This window comes from Ursus americanus, chromosome 7 (assembly GCF_024610735.1).
Source record: "Ursus americanus isolate L20-20 chromosome 7, mUrsAme1.1.p, whole genome shotgun sequence".
Classification (NCBI taxonomy): domain Eukaryota; kingdom Metazoa; phylum Chordata; class Mammalia; order Carnivora; family Ursidae; genus Ursus; species Ursus americanus.
Window position 1 is genome coordinate 9,086,980 of NC_142133.1, and position 21,451 is coordinate 9,108,430.

Here is a 21,451-nt window from a genome sequence, read left to right on the forward strand (position 1 = left end):
TGTAGCTTCAATCACACACTTTAGTTCAGATTCCAGCCCCATCGTGTACTACTGGTATGACCTTGGGCAATTTTCATGACTTTTCAAAGCTTTAGTTTCTTCATTAATAAAACAGTGACATCAAGAGCACATAGCTTGTAAAGGGTTAAATAAGATTTATGCTGAGACATAGTCAGGGCTCAATCAGTGTTAGATAGTAACAATATTTAAAATGAAGAAAGGAGGGACGTCTGGATGGCTCAGTTGGTTAAGTGTCTACCTTCAGCTCAGGTCATGATCCCAGGGTCCTGGGATCGAATCCTGCATCGGGCTCCCTCCTCTGCCTGCTGCTCCCACTACCAGTGCACTCTCTTTGACGAGTAAATAAATAAAAAATCTTTAAAAAAAATGAGAAAAAAGGAGCTCTTTGTTCCCTTGCCTCTTTGGGCATACAAAATCTATCTAAGCAATGAATGAATGGAAGACATAAATGAATGAGTAAACAAATAAATGAGGCTTTTGCTCAGAGAAGGGCAAACTGTTTCTGCTTGTGTCATGTCAGAGACTGCTGGGTCTGCTGCTGTCTCATTGATGTGTGCCTTCTGAGGGCAGAAGTCACTCTCCACCTGTCCTGTGTATCTCTGTATTCCCTCCATGCCTAGCCAAGTGCTGATACATAATGGGTGTCTGCGGAATGGAGGGATGGACGAAGGGATGGAAAGAAGGATGGATGGATGGGAGTATGGAAAGATGAATGGAGGGTTGAATGGGTGGATAAATGAAGGAGTGATGAGTGAATAGATGGGTGGATGGGTGGATGGAGGAAAGGAAGGAAAGATGGATGGTTGAAAGAACTAATCAAGGAACACATTTGCCATTGCTACAGGTGCCCTTCCAGGCATTTCTTTGAGTAGCCAGCAGATGGCGCGCATACTCTCAAAAAGAGAGCAGGAGGCGTCCTCTGGAGGGCAGGGAGTGACTGCCTTTCACCAGAACAGCTCTCCCCAAGCAGCATCCTTCATGACTCCATCTAGGTGCAAACACCAACACCTTAGAGCACCTCTCCCTCATAATCCAATCTTTTCTTTCTTTTTTAAAATTGTACTCAGCAAGCATCACGTGCACACATAGGCTCAGTGAAAGCTCCGGGGCACTGAAGTCAAGTGGGAAAGTCCACCTTCGTTTGGGTAACAGATTCTGTGGGGGACGATCCTGGTTTGCCCCTGTGCACATCCATGCCTCTGTTTTATCCACAACGAAGTAGAATTTTGTGGCTTACGAAGATGACTTCTTAAACAGCACCACGGTCAACTTTATAGAAAGTGTGAGAAAAATAGCTCCCTAATTCATGTAGAAAAGGTTAGCAGAGAAAAAAAAAAAAGCTTTTAATTTTTAAGAATAAACCAATCGTATGCTCACTGTGGTTTTTCATTATTCTAATCTGCTTACTTTCACCAATACTTTTTATCACAGAACATCTTAGAAATACACAAAACAGAGGTATAAGGAAACCTCGTGCATCATCATTAGGCTTCAACGATTATCAACGTTTTGCCATTCTTACTTAATCTCTCCCCCCCACCTTTTCGGAGAAGGGATGGAGTAATTTTTACTTGGTTATTCTCTATGCTTGAACTACGCATTTTTTTTTAAACGAATATCACACTTTGGTTAAACATTTTGGAATGTATTTCTTTTAATCTGTCAACCTGTAAAACTACAAGAAGGCAGACTGCTTGAGGAAAAGTTCTCTGGTTGGACTTTCTGTGGATTTCCATGTTCTTTGGAAAATTCCACTGCAAAGATAAGGTCACAAGAATGAAAATGGGAGGAACACACTGGAGGTCTTGATTTCCACATCAACCCTTACAAAACTCAGGTGCTCTGTAGCCATATACACTTTGGGGGGTAACAAAATGCATCCGGCACGAGATAAAAAAAAAAAAAAGAAGAAGAATTCTTTATAACAAGGAGGGAAAGAGATAACCTTGTGTCGCCTGTTATTTTAGAATTCAGCCTGAATGTGGAAAAGGCAGGAAATAGAAAAGCCCGGGCTCTGAGGAGGATGTTCATACGCCTACCTTGCTTTTAGCAGTTTCTGGCTCAATTTTCCCCTTCCTGTTAGTGTAAAAATTCCATTCAAGTAATTGGAGTCAGGCAAGTTCTGCCAATCAGGCCCTGGATCAGTGAGAAAACATTACAGCTGGGAAAGAATAAGTAAAAAGGGACTTTGACACCTTGATGACTCCATTTCTTTTCCTGTAAACACTGTGGTCCTCTCCCTGCTCCATTCCGGGTGCGGCCGAGGAGGCGGGGCAGCTGCAGGGCTGTGGGCGTGGCTGGACGCTCCGCCCCCGACCCGGTAGGCGGGGCTGTGCGCGTGCCGCTGTTCTCTGTCTTCCGAGCCACCGGGAGCCAGCCCTGGGACCAGGGTCTGTGCAGGGGCACGTAGTGTCCGGAAAGCCGGCCAGCAGTGCCTCCGCACCCCGCCCGTGGCAGGCAGGATGGCAGGCAGCAGGTGTCTCCCGCTGCCCATCACGCGTTATCTCAGCGCACACCAGCTGGGCGCTGCACCCGCACAGAGCCTGCCCATCGCCCCCGAGAGGGTCTGTGTGGACGGTGCCCGGGAAGCGGCAGGTCCCGGGCTCCAGCCATTTTCCCCAAGGGACTCTCCTGCTTCCTTCTGCTGCTCCTAAGGGGGGTGGGGTGCAAATGCTTAGAGGTCTCAAGGCAGACTCCCAAGGTGAGCTAGAATTACATTCACAATTAGAGCCTGGGTCAAAAGAATGCACTTGGGGAGAAGTATAGTCTTGGACTGATCCAAGTGAAACTTGGTAAAAATAAAAATCATTTATCCTTGAAAGAGCTCTAGTGTATATATAGCTCTCCTTCCAAACACAATGTCTCAAGAGGATTCAAAGAAGTGACCTCTGGGGCAGGGTGTCACAGTTAAAAGCTGCTGTTGTCAGAACATGCAGAGTGCCACAATGGGTATGCCACAAATGGGGTGACCTGGAAATGCCAGGGTGCTGACCTCCAGTCCTCAGCTCCCTCGGCTGTCCCCCTGGGTGCAGGGTGCAGATCTCATCATTTCCCACATCTCCCTCCATTAATGCCTCGTATGAGAGGCAACTGCACAGTGGCGTCCATGTCCCCCACCAGTAGCCTGGGCAGTTACACAAGTGCTGGGTGTTCATAACCCCACAAGAGGGAGGCCAGCATCAGAGCAGGGCGATCAACCACCACTCATGAATGAACATGCAGGGGATGTATAGACATTACGCGCCCAACAGAACAAGGGGTAAATGGGGAGGGTGTCCTGTGAAATTCACGTTTGGCCTGGAGTTGGGAATGGAGTACAAGGATTCATTCCTTGTACTTGGTGTTGGAGGTTTCAATATGCTCAATAAGCAGGACCTCTGAGGGCAGTTCAGAGGGACTTTGGCGGGAGTCCTGCCCACCCGGAAAGGACGGATAAATATGTCACAGCGTGGTAGGGAGGGCAGAGACCAGGGCAGACACTGGCCCGGGAAGGGGCGTCACCTGGATGTTGGAGTCCTGGACCAGACAGAGCTGCTCCTGGATCTTGTGGAGCTCTTCCTGCTGCCACCGGATGTTGGCTTGCAGGATCCGTGTCCGCTGCTCCAGCTGGTCTTTGATGGTCTGAAACATGCTGAACTGTGCTGAGAACTTGAAGGTGGAGTCAAAACACACAACCAGATGAAAGAATGATTTCAGCCTCACAGACAGATGTTGCTGCTATTCTGAGCAGCCCTGCCCACTTTCATTTCCTGTCCCTTATCCACCCATCCTGGTATCCCTACTGAGTGCCTCGCTGCTGGGGAGCTCAGCAGTGCACAGGGGCTTTGGATGAGGGCCGGGAGTTCCAGGGGTCCCCGTGTGGGCTATTCTGAGGTCTGCTGAAATCTGCAGGTCTAATGTACCGCATGGCAGTCCGGGAGGGCCCCGGAATTGGGATGTGATTTTGTACGCAGCACTCACAAACGGATATTCCCAATTTGGTTAGACAGACAAACGGTTTTGGAGAAGAATGTCGAAAGCAGTGCATCAGAGAGCAGGTGACAGTTCATAGGCAATCAGGGGTCCTATCATTATCCTAAATCTGATCCTGGCAAGCAAGGCTCCTCCGTAACAATTCGCAAATGAACTTGATACCAACGTTTCGTGGGAGGCCCTGCCCTCCTAACCCGCCTGAGCCATGGAGGCCTTACCACCTTCCCTCCCTTCCCCCGGGCTCATCTTCTGTTATGAACTTCTTACAAATCTGTTCACAAAAGAACTAAGGAAAAGAGTGGTGCAATCACCTGACATTTGTCCTGAGGGTAGCACTGGCAGAGGACGACCTTACAGGAGGGACACTGAGAAGTGCTTTGCACAGGAGCGCCAAGTTTCCCCTTCTTTTACCTCTTGCCCCTTTCCTGGGATGGAAGTTGGCTGTAGGAAGATTCTACAGATGATCCCTGCCCCATGTTACCTGTCCACCTTGGCATAAGGCGTTTCCTTGCAGGAAACAGGGAGATCATTGCAGGTGAAGTCGGCACTCCTGCTCTGGGCTCTCTGGGGCACTCAATAATTCCTGTTTCTTGTGTTTGCTGGTCTGGGGCTTTTCTGCTCACCCCTTCCTTCCTTCCTTCCTCCCTCTCGCCCTCCCTTTCTTCTTCTCTTCTCCTTTTTTTTTTTTTTTTAAACCTCCATTCCCTTGATCTCTATCCCAAAAATCTCCCTAGTCCATTTCTTGCCCGTTGTCTTTTGCAAACACCTCCAGAGACTCTTTCTCTGTTCTTTGACCTCCCATACAGGGAAAAGCAAGGAGGCCGGGAGAGTTTCGGATACAGCTGGATACACTGAAAGATGGCTTAACCGACCAAAGTTTTGGGAGTGGCAAAATAATAATTAAAAGAACCAGCACAAATAATAAAGGCGGGTGCTGCCGTTTGCGGAGACCCACACTTGCCTGTCATTGCCCCAGGCCAGCAGAGACAGGACACCAATTCTTCACATCATACCCCCATGTCACACATGCAACTTGCTTGGGATCACAGAGCTAGAAGGTGGTAGGGGCCAAAATGTGAATCCGGAGTCTTGGGAGGGAGCTGGGTGAGGCCAAGAGGTTTTGCCAGCAACACCTCCCCCGCCTCCCAGTTCCACCTCACTCAGAGCGTCTTGGGCTTCAGACTTCATTTACAAGAACAAGTTCTGCTGTTCAACATGAGTTTAAAAATACCTGCACTATGCCAGACTGTATCAGCAAAAACTCCAGCAGAATGTAACTCATCGAAACACTGAGCTGGGATTTTGGAAGAGAATTTGATTGAGAAAGAAAAGGAGTTCTACCAGGTATGAAATTAAAAACAAAACAAAACACAACACAAAAGGTTCCGTGGTGGGTTCTACAAAGTCAGGAAACATTCGGGGCTACGCCTTGCACGTCCAGTAGAGAGGGCAGTCTGGGTAGCCCAGTTGGCTCCAAAGGGAAACAGGAGGGGGCTGGGCAGTCAGGGAGGGGCCGGCACTGTCCTAAGTGTTAGTTACCTCTAGTAACTTCTGATTTTCTCAAGGCCTTCCAGGACACCCAAGCATTAGTCTCTTGTCCTATTCCTGATCATGGCCTTTTTGATAAAGACCTTTACTCTAATTTAGACATTTTAGAAACCCAGTATGAAGCAAAACCAGCAACTACCCAGATAACCATTTCTCACGTTTTGGATTTTATTTCTTCCCCCCTTTCTGTGATAGCGTGTGAGAGCAATAACAGCAGTGAATGGGAAGAGAGAAAATGGTAGAATCCATTGTTTTACATGGAGCAGGTGTGAAAAGAGCCCCCTGACTTGAAAGGTCAGCAATTATGCAAGAATGTCTTCAAGAATGTGCTTATTATTAAGTATAATATGCTTAACAGAGTAAGAACTGTTATTGTTAAGTAAAATGATGTTCCATACATGAAAAATCAGAATTTGAAGAAGACCTTAATCACATCATTATGCATTATAAAACAAAGACATTCCTTTACTTATGCAAGACCCAGAAGTTAGAGGGGCTCTTATTTTAGGTGCCTTTGGATTGAAAAAGTTACTAATTTCATACCAAATGTGCCTTGGAAATTCGAAGAGAATTTTTTTTTTCCCCTAATGAGGATGAATATAGATGATTTTAATTAGTCGACTCTGGATGCGTTTTACATCCTCCCAGCCTAACTCGAGCGAGGAGCACGTGCTAGCAGGTGCCTTTCTTATTCCAGGAAAGCATTCGAGACCGCTGTTAAAGGGACATATGTTATAAAGAGTTTTCATCAGCGGTGACAGGTTTGCGCCGACACAGAAGTCCGCACTTTGGCAAGAGTGCAGCCAGTTGGTGAGCTGCTGCTACCTGGGACCCCCTTGTGGCCAGAGAGTGAGACCAAGCTAAATATGCCAGAAAGGAACGGAAAGCGGAGGCTGGCCTCAGCCCAATGTATGCCAATCAGCTCCCCCGCCCTCCTGGGCCACAGAATGAATGACTGCTGCTTCATTCAGCCGCCTGCCACCTGCCGGGCCTCAAGCGGGGTGCATATTGTCCAAACTCCCTGCCCAAGCCCAGACGCCTTCCCTGTGGACCCTCCACCTGGCAACCTCCTACCCATTCTTCCAGGCCCAGCTCAAGCATCACCTCCTGGGGGGGGGAGGTAATTTTCTTTCTGGTTCTGTAAACACACACACCCTGCCATGGAGGTTGACCTGTTTATATGCCTGGCCCTCCCTTGAACCCTGACTATTAACAGTTGCCTGGCCCTCCCTTGAACCCTGACTACTAACAGCAAGGGCTGAGCTACAAGCATCCCTGGGCCCCTCACGCTCGCTCACTCCCCGACCCAAATAGTAACTCACTGACTGTTGCTGAAACAAAGAAGGAATTACTCAGCAAAGTCATGATCCTTAAAAAAAAACAAAAACAAAACAAAAAAACCCTCGATGTGATATTTATAGTACTGGACTCACAGCTCTTACAATTTTGCAGTCTCCCTATGACATTTGGCCTAATTTAAACTTTTGCTAAAATAACAACCAATTTGGAGTCATAAAGAGTAAAAGGAACAGAGAAAAGTGGCAGAGAGATGAACGAAGATTAAGAAGACGATGATGGCCGGAGGGGACAGGTATAGGACAGAGTTCAAAGCTCGGCACGTCCCACGGGCACATGGGGAGAAACATTCCCCATTGTGAGATCTTGGTTTGGTACATACACTTGGGCACCAGTGTATCCCCACCCCCACACAAGGGGATACTGCGCATTATGTCTTGGGGGAAGTGTGACCACCAGGTGTCCCTTTTCCTGAGCCCGAGACTCACCTGTGTCATGGGGGCAGAGGGGCTCTGCAGGATGGTCTGGGGCAGGAGCTGCTGGGTGAGGTCACAGGATGATGGGGCTGGCAGTGGAGCCTGGGGAAGAGAGGGGGGCTTTGTTAACAAACACCACTTCTGGGCCATTCCAGAGGTCCATGGGTGCTCTCAGTCAGCTGGGTTCTCTGGCTTATAGGAGGCCCTCTGCACTAGAGTGAAGAGCTCACTTCTAGAAGGTGAGCTATGCTGCTGCCCTCGCAGGACATGGAGTCAGAGCCGAAACACGGCTGGTGAAGGGTGCAGCGTGCTCTCAAGCAAGGTCCTGGAGTCCCCCTCGGGATCCGTGATGCCTTCCTGCCACGGTGTGCCCTGCAGAGCCGCTGCGATGTGCCGGAGCTTCTCAGCTCTCCTCCACACCCCCCTCCCTTGCCTTCTGTTCCGGACTCCATTCTTGGTGGATGTGCTTGCTCTTCTCCCAAACTGATAAATTCTTAGTGGTGTCATCGAGCTGTGTGAACGGGGCTGTGCTAATAACCAGTGTTGGCTTTGCGCGTGGTCCTTCCTCTTTCTGCTCAACACTCACGTAGACCGACGTGCATTAGTGCCCTGCATGTCTATACCCACTCATTCTTCCAGGCAGTGAGTACTGGTGCAATTTCAGCAGACTTTGCCTGGAATCCACTCGAGAGACTCCTGGGAAGTCAGCTGAGTCACAGACCTTGTTTCCTGATCACTCAGGACAGGGCAGGGGGATGGTGGCGAGACAATGTGTAGAAACAAGAAATGAAACGCTTCACCTTCATGGGCTCGTGACAGTTTTAAACAGAAAAGTCAAAAGAATTCTTCTGAAGTTATTCCCAAACTGTCCTCAGGTGCTAGGGACCATAGGAAGCAGCCCAAATGGGAAATGTCACCCTGGACCGCATTGGGAGGAAGTGACAACAGGAGGCCTGGTTTTGAGTGAGAAATCCTAGCACGGGGCCACCCACAGCCCGGTCTGGAGTCTCCCAATTGCGTCCCTAGCACAGTGGGGAGGGGCTGTGCCTCCATCGGTGGCAGAAAGTAGTTAGACTGGGCAGCCAAGTGCTGGAAGAATGGCATTCATGGTCTTTGTCATGTTTGATTTGAAAATAAAACTCGTCGCCTAAGCTTTTCAAGTAGGGCGTGCATAACTTTCATGGAGACGGCAAGCAGGAAGGTGGCATGTTCACTTCCATCCCCGGTGTCAGCGAGGGATGGGGATGAGGTAGTTGGCAACGACCCGGATGCGGCCCCTGAAATTCTTGGACACTTCTCCCATCCTGAGGTGGAGGTCTCTGTCCGTCTCTGTGGATGAGCTGGGACTGCTCTGACCAAGAGAGGTGACGCTGTGGGACTCCCGCGGCTAGGTTATAGAAAGCCATGCAGCTTCCGCCTGGTTCTCACGGAAAGCCCCCCCTCCAGACATTTCTCCTTGGAACCCAGTTGCCGTGCTGGGAGAAGCTCAGCTCTCAGGCAGGGAGAGGCCCATGCAAGTCAAGGGTGGATGGTCTCGGCTGGGCCCAGGCTTCAGTCAGCCCAGTCCAGCCCGGGGGGCAGCCATGCGAGCAGATACACCCAGGATGTGAATTCCCTAGCCCTGGCTGGTGCGCGAGGCCTCCGACACCAGGCCGCAGAGCGGAGTCAGCCCCACTGTGCTCGTTTCGAATCCCGTGAATGTGAGAGACGACTTTTGCTTTACACCTCCAAGTTTGAGGCGATCCCTTACGAGGCAACAGATAACCAGAGAATTGTACATCAGTGATTTTGCATACAGCCAGCATGCCTTCTAAAAGGCCACTCGGTCCCTGACCTTTTGGAGAGGTCTGGTGCAGATCAGGGACACTGCCTGATACACGCAGGGGTACATTTTTGTTGATAGGGACTTCTCAAACATTTCCACTGGGGCGAAACAGGACCCACAATGGTAGGGTCCTGTGTCCTCAGAGACTCTGGCGGGGGGGTGATCCCTGGTTTGAGACGTCCGGCTTAATCTTTAAATCTCGTTTGGATTTGGCATTCTTTGACTATACATCCATGTTGATTTTGGAGGAAAAATGTTTCAAATTAGTTGCTAATTAAACGACCTAGCTTCCCACCCTGCCCACCACCCCACACTCTCCACGTCCAGTACGGCTGGTTCTCTGGGAAGATGCAGCTCGCGGTCCTGGGGTCTAGCCAGCCCCGCCCCAGTGGGGCGCCCCTGGCCGAGAAGTTTCAAGTCACGTACCGGCATGGTGGCTGCCTGGCTGAGCCCCAGCACGGGGAGCTCTTGGGGCAGGGTGGCCGACCTTGGCAGAGCCGTGGTGCTGGCCTCGGCCATCCGCTTGCTCGGGGTGGCTGTAAGAAAGCAACTCATCACCTTCCCGATCCACACAGACTTAGCAGTTTTCTTATCAAAAGAGGGGAAAAATGACTACAGTGCACACGAGACAAGGGCCTGGCTGGCTTCCCTGACAAAGTCCAGCAAGTTCTGTCAGCCTCCAACCTCACCTGGGAGCAGGCAGATGACAGCAAACCATCCCCACACTTCACGTCCAGAGCCTGGTTCAACCACCTGCCTGACCTCACACCTCGCCAGAGTCCCTCAAGCCCAGCCAGACTCTCGGGTCTGCGTGTCACCTGCCTTCTGTCTGCTCCGGAGTGGGGAGAGGGGGAGGGCAGGAAGCCCGCGGGAAAGGGAGCAAGAATGAGCACCAAGGCAGCTCCCACTCGGTAGCCATGGACTGCCCTGATTCTGCTCAGGCCTGGGACCCTTCGCGGGGCTCCGTGCCCCCCACACCCTGGTCCCGTGTGGGGCACCCATCCCCCACCATCCGTGGCAGGACACTCACAGGTGGGTTCTGACATGGCCGTGTGCGAGGATTTGTGGGAGCTTCTGGAGGACACCGATGGTGACTGACTGGGGTTAAGGCCCAAGGTGCCCACGTCAAGTGCATTAAAGTGCTGCTGACAGTCCAGGCCGGAGCCCTTGTCCTGAAACACACACACACACACACACACACACACACAACTTCAGCATCGAGGTGATGGGAATGAATGACAGGACTTTAGCTCTCCTCTGTGTGGAAAAATTTGGAGGGTGGAGGGAGAAAGATGGGAACCATTTGGAAGTCCTGACATACTGGGGTAGAATATTCGTACATATATGTAATCTAGGTGTCTTTGAGACACTTGTGGCCTTACAAAAGCAGGATCTGTTATGCTTTCTCACCTTGCATTTTGATTTTTTAGATTTTCATAACTGATGTTGCATTTTATTTTTTCCTTAAAACTGTCACCTCACTGCCCAGAATCTTGGCTTTCCCAGAAGGGGAGAAGAGGCAAGTTCTAGAAATGAGGTTGCTGGTGTACTGAATCGTTAACACTCTGATGAAACCAATGCCTTTGGACCCATCAGAGCATCTCCCACATGGTCTCCCCACTGCTTCTCCTTTGTAGCTTTGGGGCCCCAGCGTGGAGAACAGGCAAAGGGTCAATGATCTCCCATCTACTAATTCCTGGATCCTAACTGATCCTGGATGCTAACTGATCCTGGATCCCAGGATGGCCCTGCTTTGAGTATTGTGTGATGAGAAAGCAACGGTGCCCTTCCAACCCTAAGAAGCCATCTTTCCATCCTGCACTTTTTAGTGTCATAAGTGTAAGACAGCAGGGATTAGGGTAATTTTTAAGCTAAAGAAGAAACATAATGCCCACCTTCCTGAGCCATGCTCCTATCCAGTCATAGGAGGATGGTGACATTCCTGGCATCTCTAGGCTGTTTGGATAGGCTGTCCTATGTCCCATGGTCTTGGGTCTAAAATCTCTGGGTGTGAGTCTATGTGGCTATTCTGTCTTTTGGGTCAGGACTCCAGGGAGGGTGGATACTGGGTGTGTGCCCGAGTAAGGGCTGAAACGATTGATATGTGACCTACAGTCCTTTGCGCAAAACAGAATCACGGGGTGTGCTTGGATTTGCTAAATGTCAACTCGGAGGCTCCGCGGCTTAGTCCCAGATACACGGCCCTCGGAGCGCGGGCCCTGGCCCACGGCTGTTTGCCAATCGTGTGCTCCTGGTCAGCAGAGAAATCTGGACAGGCAGTGGCGGTGAGCACTGAGAGACTTTTCTAGCCATCTGACGGAGCTGCACATCACACCCAAGCATGGGAATTTCCATTTGGCAAAAGCACCGGTCAGTGACAGATTTGAAATCAAACAGAGTCCATTGCCACTGATAGTTTGAAAAGCACTGTCCCCTGGGCTTTTCCTTTAAAAGGGGCAGCCCGAGATTGTATTTGTGTGTTTAGACATATGTGCATGTTTATGAGAAGTTCCATTGGGTTCTAGGGCTCCTGAAGGGTCGGAAACCTCAAGAACGAATTTCCGACAGGATGATGCACACTGTGCCTGTTCACGAGCCGTGATGTATGGTGTGTCTAATGCCTGCCTATGAGCAGCTGGGTCCTGTTCTCGGACATGATGCATGATGCATTATATGACAGAGCTGGGAAATAAACACGTCCATAAACAAGGACAGGTGTGTCATATCAGCGGGCTGGTGACGGATCACCATCTGATACTTCACCGCGAGCGCGCCAGCAGGGGAGGCTCGCCCAAGACACGGACTGCTCTCTAGTCTTTACAGGTGGTTTCTCCTTCCCTCCAACTCGAGTCTCATGGGCCAGAGATACTTTCATTGGACCACTGCTGCTGCAGCAGCTCCTGGCCAACGTCTCTGCATTCTAGGTTGCGGGGCAGCCTGGCACTTGAACCACATGTCACCAATGATAAGAGACACTTCCCCTCTACGCAGTGACATATCTGAAGTTGGGATGTGTCCTCTAATGAAAAGAAGTCCGTATTTCACAGATGGACTGGTGACAGCATTTTCTCTTTCTTAATGGGAGATAAATAATGGGGGATCTTATAACAGACAGCTTCTTGGCTTTGATGAAGTACAATGCTCCCTCCCTTCCCTGCTTTCTCTCCTTTTCTCCCAACATGTGTGTCTGCTTGAAGAATGACCTTTGAGGAAGGGCTCTGGTCCGCTTGCACGTTTCCCTCCAGCTGTCTGACACACCAGGAGCGGGTACGGAGAAAGCCCGACTACAGGGGACCCGAGAGCCCCATGCGGAGAAGGATGGCGGTAAGGCTTTGTGAAGGCGGACACCCCTCACTTGCAGAGCTCCCTGGCACGAAGCTGGCTCCAACACGGCTGTTCACTAAGACCCGCAGACACCGTAGAAAGTGCACCTTGTTACTGACGACACGGAGGGTGGGGGGTGAGGCCCGGGTCTTGCAGGCAGACCATCAGCCCCTAGGCTAAGGGAAGGACCAGGGCATTCAAATTATTCCACACCTCAATGGGACGATGGAATAAGCCCCTAGCTTTTTTATCTGTGGGAGAGGTACAAAGTGGGTTTATTATTACTGCTCTCGTAAGGATGGAAAGTTGCCAAATCACTCTTTGAGTCCAGAGGCTGTTTCTTAACCAGCTCTGTGAGTTCTCACCCTCAGTGGCCTTGGGTCTGTGAGCTAAATCCTGTGTGTGCTTCTGTGCCTCGTCTGAAGGACGAGGGTAGTAGCAGTGCCCGCCACGCAGGAATATGGTGATGGTAAAGGGTGAGTACCCGAGAAGCACGCTGAATAGTACCGGGAGCACAGCAAATCAAAATCCTCCTAGCTTCATTATAACAACTCATGGAAGAACTTACTTAGGCTAACTTGGCCTTTAGCCGTCTGGTGGGGATCGCTTACCTTTAGTGCCGAAGGGTGGACGGCCTCAGGTGGTGGGTCTTCCAAAGCCAGCTCCTGCCTCCTTTCTACCCGAACGTCCGCGTAACTGATCAGGAAATCAAGAGACCAGAGCTGGAGGTGGGACGTTCCAGATGGCAACAGCAGAGAGGGCTTGTGTGATACGTCGAGGTACCCCACGTGACGCCCACCCCAGAATCGTCACCACAAAGGAGGCTAGTCTTGTCACTTGTTTGAGGAGGGAGTCTCATTCTGTGTCTAACTGCCACTGGGGTGACTTCTAATGTGACAACCGAAATATTTTCCTTTCCACGGTGTTTCTTCTCCCTTCTCCTTTACTTTTCTTCTCCCCATGTCCTGAAACTTCCAAACATAATTGTCTTTAGAAACATATTTTCATCTACAGGATAAGGCGAGGCCTTTGAATAACCAGAAGCCTTTCTTAAAACCTACCCAGTCTGGACTGTGCATACCGAGACGTGACACAAGACTTTTTTAGTCAGTACAACCTTTGACAGTTTTCTCTCAAACAAATCTAGGTCTAGACTCTGAGCACTGATTTGTCTATGGGCCCACTTTTAAAAGAGCACAGGGAAATCGGTCCAATGTGGTGACGGCTGAAGGGCCCCAGCTCTGGCCTCTGCTTCACGGGGAGGAACAGGCTGGGTGAGGGGCCCTGGCAAGTGAGAGTGGCTCTGGGGCCTCTGGAATGCTTGTTACCTTATTTACTAACTAGTTCACTCCCTACTTTCTCTGAGAGTTGCTTTCCAAGATTAGGGAGGTAGAGGATGGAGAGGAAGAGTAAGGTCAAGGGCAGAGTCTGAAGACCAAGATGATGACGATGGCCAACCTTCCCTGGGGACAAAAGGACCCTGCGGCAAAGGCCCAGGCTGGGTGGCGGTAGGGAGGACTCACCTGTCGTCAGAAACCCCTGGCTGCTGAAGTGCCCAAGGGTGGGCTGAGAAGCTAAGATCAAGTCCCTAGAAGAGGCATGCAATGGGATGGTCGGGGTCACTGGCAAGAAAGACAGGCATTTTCTCCCCACTTATTAAAGAAGAGAGATTGACTTGTTGACTGTATATATGCATGTGTGTATGTATGGTATCTATCCATTTATCTCCCTACTCACCTACCTACTTGTTATCTACCCGTTGTCTATCTCTTATGTGTATATACAAGGTGCGGTATCTACGGATAGTGTCTATATGTACCCATATATATCTACCCATCTTTTATCTGTCTTGTCTATTACGTCTATATACATACATACCTACAATGTATATAACCTTTCTTTGCTCTGCTCATATGCTCTTCTCTAGATCAGTTTAAAACTGATTGATGTCCTTAAAATTTCTGTAGTCAGAGGGGAAAAAGCTCATGAATGGCATTTCTCCTCTACCTTTGGGAATCGTGACCTTACAGAGCCTGTGTCTAGGAAAGGCTAGATACACGGCCTCCCTTGGAAGCTCTGCTCACCCACCTTGGGCTGGGGGGTCCCTGAGGCCACTGGGAACTGCCTGGAACCCTCTCCCCTGGAGCCAGGCTCTACTCCCAACGCTGCCTCAGTTGCCAGCAGGGGCTTTTAATGCATTAGAAACAAAGGGGACTAGGTCTGTGAGTGATTTAGAGGCAAAATTTTAATTTTCGTCTCCAAACAGTGACCAGGGAAGGCTGGAGGATGGATGGAGAGGAGGGGAAAATGTGGAAGCAGGTCAGTGAAGCAGTAAGTCACATCCTGGCAGCTGGAAAGAGCGCATGAAGCTTGCGGAGAGGCCAAACCGAACACTTAACCCCCCAGAGGGAACAGAGATGCTGTGTCCCTGGCAGGAAGCTGAGCTCCGGAGATTCCTCTGTGAACTGCGGAGGACACCCCGGGCCCCGTGGAGGAATTCAAGCCCGGGCTCGCTTGCTCTGCAGGACCTGGGACCACTGGCCCGCCCGCCCAGCCCCAGCCCTCACCTGACGACCGAGTGTGTGCACACGATGAACTCGGGCTTGGAGTTCCACTGGTGGTACGTGATGTAGTAGTGGGTCTGCAGCCAAATCCACTGCTGGCCTTTGGTCAGAAACCGGTAGCAACAGGACTTCCCTTTGCCAAACTGCATCACTGTTGGCAGAAAACGGAGGCTGCAGGTAGCAAACGCGGATACGAAAATGCTCTCCCCCAGAAGGTACTGTTGAAAACATAAGCTTTCAGAAACACCATGCCAAACAGCGTGCCCTTCTCCAGGTGTGCTGTATTTTAAGTGACTATCAAGATCCCGGGAAACGATACTGAATTCTTAAATAAGGGAAAAACAATCCGCACCCTTCCCCAAATGCTCAAAGGCTTAAGAGAGCCTCAGCGAAGGGCCGATTCCCAAACCCGCGTTTAATTACAAAGAGGCTCAGGTTTGCCTGCTGCAGGCGGCGCTGTCTTTGGAGCTGCAGGAGCGGGGCTCAGGACAGACATCAATGCAGACACTGGGAGAAGGGGGCCCAAAATAGACCCGACAGCCCGCACCCTCGGCATGGATTCGGTGGCTGTCTGTCAGCAGTTCCTGCTTCGTCTACACGGTCCTAGATGAGAGAGTCGCCTACAGATGCCTTCTAGCTCAGGCCCCGCTGCCGCAGGGCTGCGTGGAGCCCCCTAGGGTTAAGTCTGTCGGTGGGCTTCTCTGGGGGCATCCAGAACAGAATGGGTGCTGTTGGAGTTTGAGCCTGCTCGGGGCAGAAGGCTGGGACTGTGGGTGTAGGGAAGAACAACAGTTTGGGTCACTGCCTCAGGGCCTGGAATTTAGCCCCTCCTTCCGCAAACAGATAACAGATACACAACTGGGAAACCGAAGTGACAACGGGAGCCACTGCCTTGGAAAATGTGATCTCCGAAGAGGTAGGAAGCCCAGCTGAGCAAGGGCATGGGCTCCACAGAGGGAGAATGTCTTGCCTGAGCCCTGGGCCAAGTCCTTCAGACCATGAAGGTAATTCTACCTTCAGGGTGGCCTTGCTCCGTTTGAAGGGTCAGAAGCAGCCAAGGCTTGAGGTAACCCTGCTTCTCAAACTTTCCTGTGCCCATGAATCCTTTGGGGGGTCTTGTTAAAATGGACGTTCTGATTCCACAGTCCTGGAGGGAAAGCCCGAGAGTCTACAAGTCTAGCCGACTCCGTGCACTGCCCTTGCTGCTACTCGAGGACCATACTTTGAGGAGCAAGGGGTTCAAGTTTTAAAGATTAGCCTCAGATTCCAACAGAGGACCCCGATGGAACTCGAGCCTACTCTTCCTTTGACAAGAAAGTGGAGAACAGAAAGTTATACGGGTACTACGGACAGCACGTCTATCAAAATACAGCGTTGGTGGTCAATTCATGTGTCAGGATCCAGAAGTCAGGATGATGAAAAATGTTCTTGTTTAAAGCTAGAACCTGGCACGGAAAATATGGCTTTGCATGGTTAATTCTTGACAACTCTTGCTAAGTGAGAACCCAGATATACTGGTCATTCTTCCACATCCCCCCACATCATGAGTCCTACCTCCCCTACCTCTGCCCACCTGTTGTCCTCTTCTGTGGCAGAGTGCCTTCCCTGATCCCCTCCCCCAGCTGGCTGAGCCCCCCAGTATCCTGAGCACATCCCCTCTAATGCAGTGACAGCATCCTATAATGTCACGTATTTCTGCTTTTCCATTAGACCTTGCTCCTACAGAACAGTAAGGAGATTCTGATCGTCTTTACGTCCTGGGCCTAGCTCAGTACCTGGCCTGTAGCTTGTGACCCATATATGTATGTTGACAAAAAGCAGGGATGCTGAATTTGGTATTTTGTCTTCGAAATGAATTGCATAACTTAGAAAAAATGACCATCATTGTCTTATTTTCTTAAGTCAGATTAAAATAGCTTACGTATCTGAAGGGCACGGGAAGGTGGGGCGGGGGGGAGGTGGGAGGAGGTGGGGCAAAGTCAGTTCCAGGTGGAAACACAGAAACACAACCCAGGGGCAAACCACAGAAGGACCTCTACCCCACACCTACATCATTTTAGAGAAAACTAAGTCTTCCTCTTTAAAAAGAAACCAAGTAATAAACAGACTTCCAGGGCCCAAGAGTCGTGCTGTCGGGGCTCCGTGGAGGGGGCTGGAGGCCGTCTGGCCCTGGGGCTGGATGTGCGGTACTCACAGTGCTGGTGGCATCTGGCCAGGAGCTCCAGATCGTCAATATGGTAGTAGTCATAGCCCGAGGTCCCCAAAACTTCAAAAGGCAGGTATCCTATGATTGGAGGGGCTCTGCCAAGCAATGGGGACAGTTCGTCAGAGAGCAAATACCCTGCCCATCTCACCACGGCAGCACCTCCATCCAGAGGGGGCCAGTTTGCATGTTTAATGATCAACACAGTGGCCTCATTTCTCAAGAACAAGGGCATGAAAATAATTTTGCAATGGTTCACACCAGAGAGGCTGTGTTTTCCAAAGTGCTCAAACTTCCTGGCATTTAAATACTCAGTTTCATTGGCATAACCTGGGTTAAATAATAAACTTTATCATTACCAAATGATTAAAAACAGCTATGGATTGAGTCAGCCCAACCCCAAAGCGTAATAAAAAGTTAAAGGGTGGGGAGGGGAGATTTCTCACCCTTCAGCTGTGAAAAATGTTATAGAAGAAAGAAAGCAGGTTGAATTAAAGGGACAAAGGGGTGTTGAGAGAAATAAGATGAGGAGTTTCCCTCCCATCTGCTCCTGCCTTCCTGGGAACTGGAGAGGGTCCCGAGGGGCGGGTGTGGGCATGAGGGTATCCCAGGGATGTCCCCGGGCTGTGACACCGGGCTCTCCCGAGATGTTCTGACCCAAACACAGAACATAGCCACAGACAACTTGCAGTGGAAGGGAAGCTGCCTCACTCTTGGCTGGGAACGATTTTTCCTGCTGCCAGAAAGCCCTTCTCCCTGAAGGGACCAGGCCCGACTTTTCTCTCCCAAGGAGAGCCTGGCTCATGCAAGCAAACACTTGAAAAGGACCCAACCCAAATATGTTTTTCTTTTCACAAACCTGTGATCCAGAAATAAAAATTTCCATTCCAAGCTATGCCTTGAAGTGAATTCCTCTAAGGGTTCGTCAACTATGCACATTTCCTGTATTAGAAGGGGAAAAAGTGTTGCTCAGGGTGCCAGACGCTCACCCTACGTTTGTTCAAGAACGCATGGTAGAAGGATAACAGAAGTTAAAATCATTGAGAGCAAGTCTCCAAGTTGTGTTGGACGAAACTCATCATCTGTAGCTAATTTCAGTATTAGCTGATACTAAATTTATGTCACAAGCTGGGGAAAAATACCTAAGAGCCAAAATGTCACACCACTCCCTTCCCATTATCTAGAAGTGTGGTAAACATGTGGAAAATGGCTTTTCATCTGAATTTGAATGACTAATTTAACTCGGCATTCATGCCACGGGTGTTAGAGCAATCAGATGAGAGAACACAGACAAACCCCTAGTTCTGACACTGGGTCCTCACCTAGGCCTGCCCTGAGTGGTCTTAACGTTGGCGTGAAAAGTGGGAGGGTCGACGGAGTCACAAATGAGCCTCTGCAGGCTGAGCAGCGGCTGACGCTGCCTTGCAGCAAAACAGCTCAGAGGAGACCAGAGTTAAGGCAAGGGGCAGGTGGGGGCTGACACAGGTATAGACGCCAGACATTTCAACTTTTCAAAGTCAGTGACAGCGCCACTACAGTCTTATTCTTTCCCATAGAGACGGTTAATGAACTATAACTAAATGGGACTAGTTGTACTGGTTCTACATGATAAATTCTCTCCCGGGTACTTGCCTTTAAGAATTGGGGCGTTGCCAGGCGAACGGTGGCGATGAAGCAGACCTCCTTTCCAAGCGGCACCCGGCAGGGCCTCGAAAGGGTGCTGTCGAAGCCGTTACAAGAGGGGCTAGGCACTGGGACGGGAGGGGACAGACAGACAGGTTAGCCCTGTGTGGCACAGCGGCCGACCCCTACCTGGCATCACCGTCAGCCAGCACCGCGCTCAGGGCTTCGCGAACATTCACTCCCATCATTCGTGCCCCAGACACCTCGCTCAGGGAGGGGCTGTTACCCGCCCTGTGCAGGAAACGGGAGGCCCGGGCTGCTGAGGTGACTTGCACCCTGCAGAACAGAGCTGGAATCCAAGTAGCCAACAGACTCCCCCGCCTCTCATTTCCAGGAGTCCTCCTGCCACTTAGACCGTGGTGCTGGGAAAACGTGCTACAAAAGGAGAAGACAGCCTCGCGCTGCAGGAAAGGCCTCCATTCTCACTTCAGGATGGGTGCCACAGGCAGGCGTGGTTTCTGATCTGACGGGCCCCTGGCATTCGCTGACCACCCCCCCTTCCCACCCCTGGTTCTGGCACCGCACACCTGGGACTCTAGAGTTTCCCCCTAAAACCCCACGTCTGGAGCCAGGCTGACCCTGGGCTTGGCCACTACCACTGAGGACGTGGCCTCAGGATCCAGGGTGATTCCCCAGAGGTGCACAGTGTCCCCCACGGACTAGCTAGTTCTGAGGCTCTACACAGGGACAAACCTGTTCACGAGTGCCTTATTCTTCTCACTGGGAAGGCATGACTTCCCTCATTCTACACATGAGGCCGCAGAGGCCCAGAACGGTCCCATGTATTAACCAAGGTCGCTCAGAGTAGTAATAATGGAGTGAGGGCTCCAGCCAGGTCTTCCGACTCCAAGCCTGGGGTTCTCCCAGGGCAGAGAGGGGATTGTTCAAGGCTCGTGCCCACCACGGGGCTGAGAACAGGCCCCCGCACGCCCTCTGGGGAGGTGCCAACTGGTGCCAGCCGCCATCTTCCCCGGGAGCTACACACCTGGCTTCACGGTGACTGCTTTACCTTTTGGGCCAGAGAACAATTCTGCTATTTTAGGTGGAGTATGCTGGGTGGGGAAAAGACCCCTGTTAAATGAGAGAAGTTGGTGGACCATGTCCATGGAATTCTCGAACCTGGCTACAGCCAGATTCCCTGGGACATTCTACGTGGCCTCCCAGCTGCCCAGACCCCATCGCCAGCTCCGCTAATTCAGGAACTCTGGGTGGAAAGCCCAGGCCCTGGCACTTTTAAAAGCCCCTCCCCTCCCCCCCCCATTTAGTACCACGCAGCCAGGACTGAAGATCATTACGCCAAATAATCTATATTACCTCTTTCTTTTTCAAATGTAGTTGATTATATCCTGAACCAGATCCTGAATTCTAAGTACATTTCTGAACTTGTAGATTTAAACATAGTTGTGTTTTCCAATTTGAGAACATATAAAGCAACAGAAAATGAAATGCATTCTAAAATGAAATCTGCAAGACTTTCTTTGGATTTTAGCTTTCCAATAATTTTTGTTTTATATGTTCGTAGGTTTCTAAGTGATTCTATAATGTGGTCTTCTAGCCACTAACATGAATAAATTCATTTTAGCAAACATATTCTCTGAATGCATTCACATACATATTAATATAAATGTTTCCAAACATGAATATAAAGGGGGCAAAGTAGGAAATAGTGGTCCCTAGAGAGTTTACATCTGTCATTAGTTGGCTTAGACCACTGCAGATTAATGTGTAGCGTGAGCCAAGGCACTCACCCAGGGAAGAGAAAGCAATCCCACAGGGGAAGGGTCTGCAGATGTGAACATCTGCATAATAAAAAAAGAGACATTAACACATTTCCCAGATGTGAAATATTCTCTCTGCTTGAAGCTAAGGGCCATCACCTGCCAGATAAAGACCTAATAAAATTCTCCCTACTCTTTCAGAAAATCTCAGCCTTCTAAGCAAACTTCCGAGGACTTCCGGGAAATTTTAAGAGATGGTCTCTCATTTGTCTCTAAACTATGCGCCTTGCTGGAATGATCCATGGGCTCTGTCAGTAAGAGCCTTCATCTGTGATTTACCATAAGGAAGGCAGGGGGGGTGGAAAGAGCGTGGGGTAGGGAGACCCCAGCCCCTAACAATTTCTTCAAGGGGCAGAGACCATGGAAATTAAGTGAATGTTCTGCAGAGCTTACTGCTGGCCTGGCTACCTCTCAGTGCAGTTTTATGAGTCCTTTTAGAACTGCTAAGGTTTTAAAGATGAAAATGCTCCCCGCACGGGAAATTTCATTATTGCTTACAGCCTGTGCTGGAGAAGCTAGACACTTTACCGAGGGCCCCAGAACCAAGCAAACTCGTCTTCTGAATGAGCTTTCTACCCCCAAACCTGAAGCAGCTGAGGGCTTGATCAAAGGTGCCGGTAAATCAAGGATGAAAGTTTCAGCAGAGGCCAAGGGGAAGACCTTGGGGGAAGTCAAGGGGAAGAAGATACTGGAACATTCTGCCGACTGCTTTGCAAACGACTTTTATGCACAGCGGGAGCCTCCTAGCAGATTCCAGAGTC

General features: G+C 50.3%; 1 protein-coding gene across 5 annotated transcripts in view; it reads right to left on the reverse strand.

Annotated features, from left to right (window-relative positions):
* Positions 1 to 21,451, reverse strand: part of NPAS2 (neuronal PAS domain protein 2) — a 152,632-nt gene that overhangs the window by 10,213 nt on the left and 120,968 nt on the right. For 3 of the 5 annotated variants that reach the window (XM_045771663.2, XM_045771661.2, XM_045771662.2), the window contains exons 8-16: positions 18,862 to 18,980; positions 18,089 to 18,171; positions 17,221 to 17,327; positions 15,030 to 15,177; positions 13,074 to 13,158; positions 10,169 to 10,310; positions 9,565 to 9,674; positions 7,326 to 7,415; positions 3,523 to 3,669 (exon numbers count right to left, since the gene is read on the reverse strand). In XM_045771663.2, coding sequence (XP_045627619.1) covers positions 3,523 to 3,669; positions 7,326 to 7,415; positions 9,565 to 9,674; positions 10,169 to 10,310; positions 13,074 to 13,158; positions 15,030 to 15,177; positions 17,221 to 17,327; positions 18,089 to 18,171; positions 18,862 to 18,980 — 1,031 coding nt within the window. Of the gene's footprint in view, positions 1 to 3,522; positions 3,670 to 7,325; positions 7,416 to 9,564; positions 9,675 to 10,168; positions 10,311 to 13,073; positions 13,159 to 15,029; positions 15,178 to 17,220; positions 17,328 to 18,088; positions 18,172 to 18,861; positions 18,981 to 19,897; positions 20,128 to 21,451 lie in introns of those variants that run through there. The other 2 variants (XM_087863290.1, XM_045771664.2) reach the window with 2 other exon arrangements.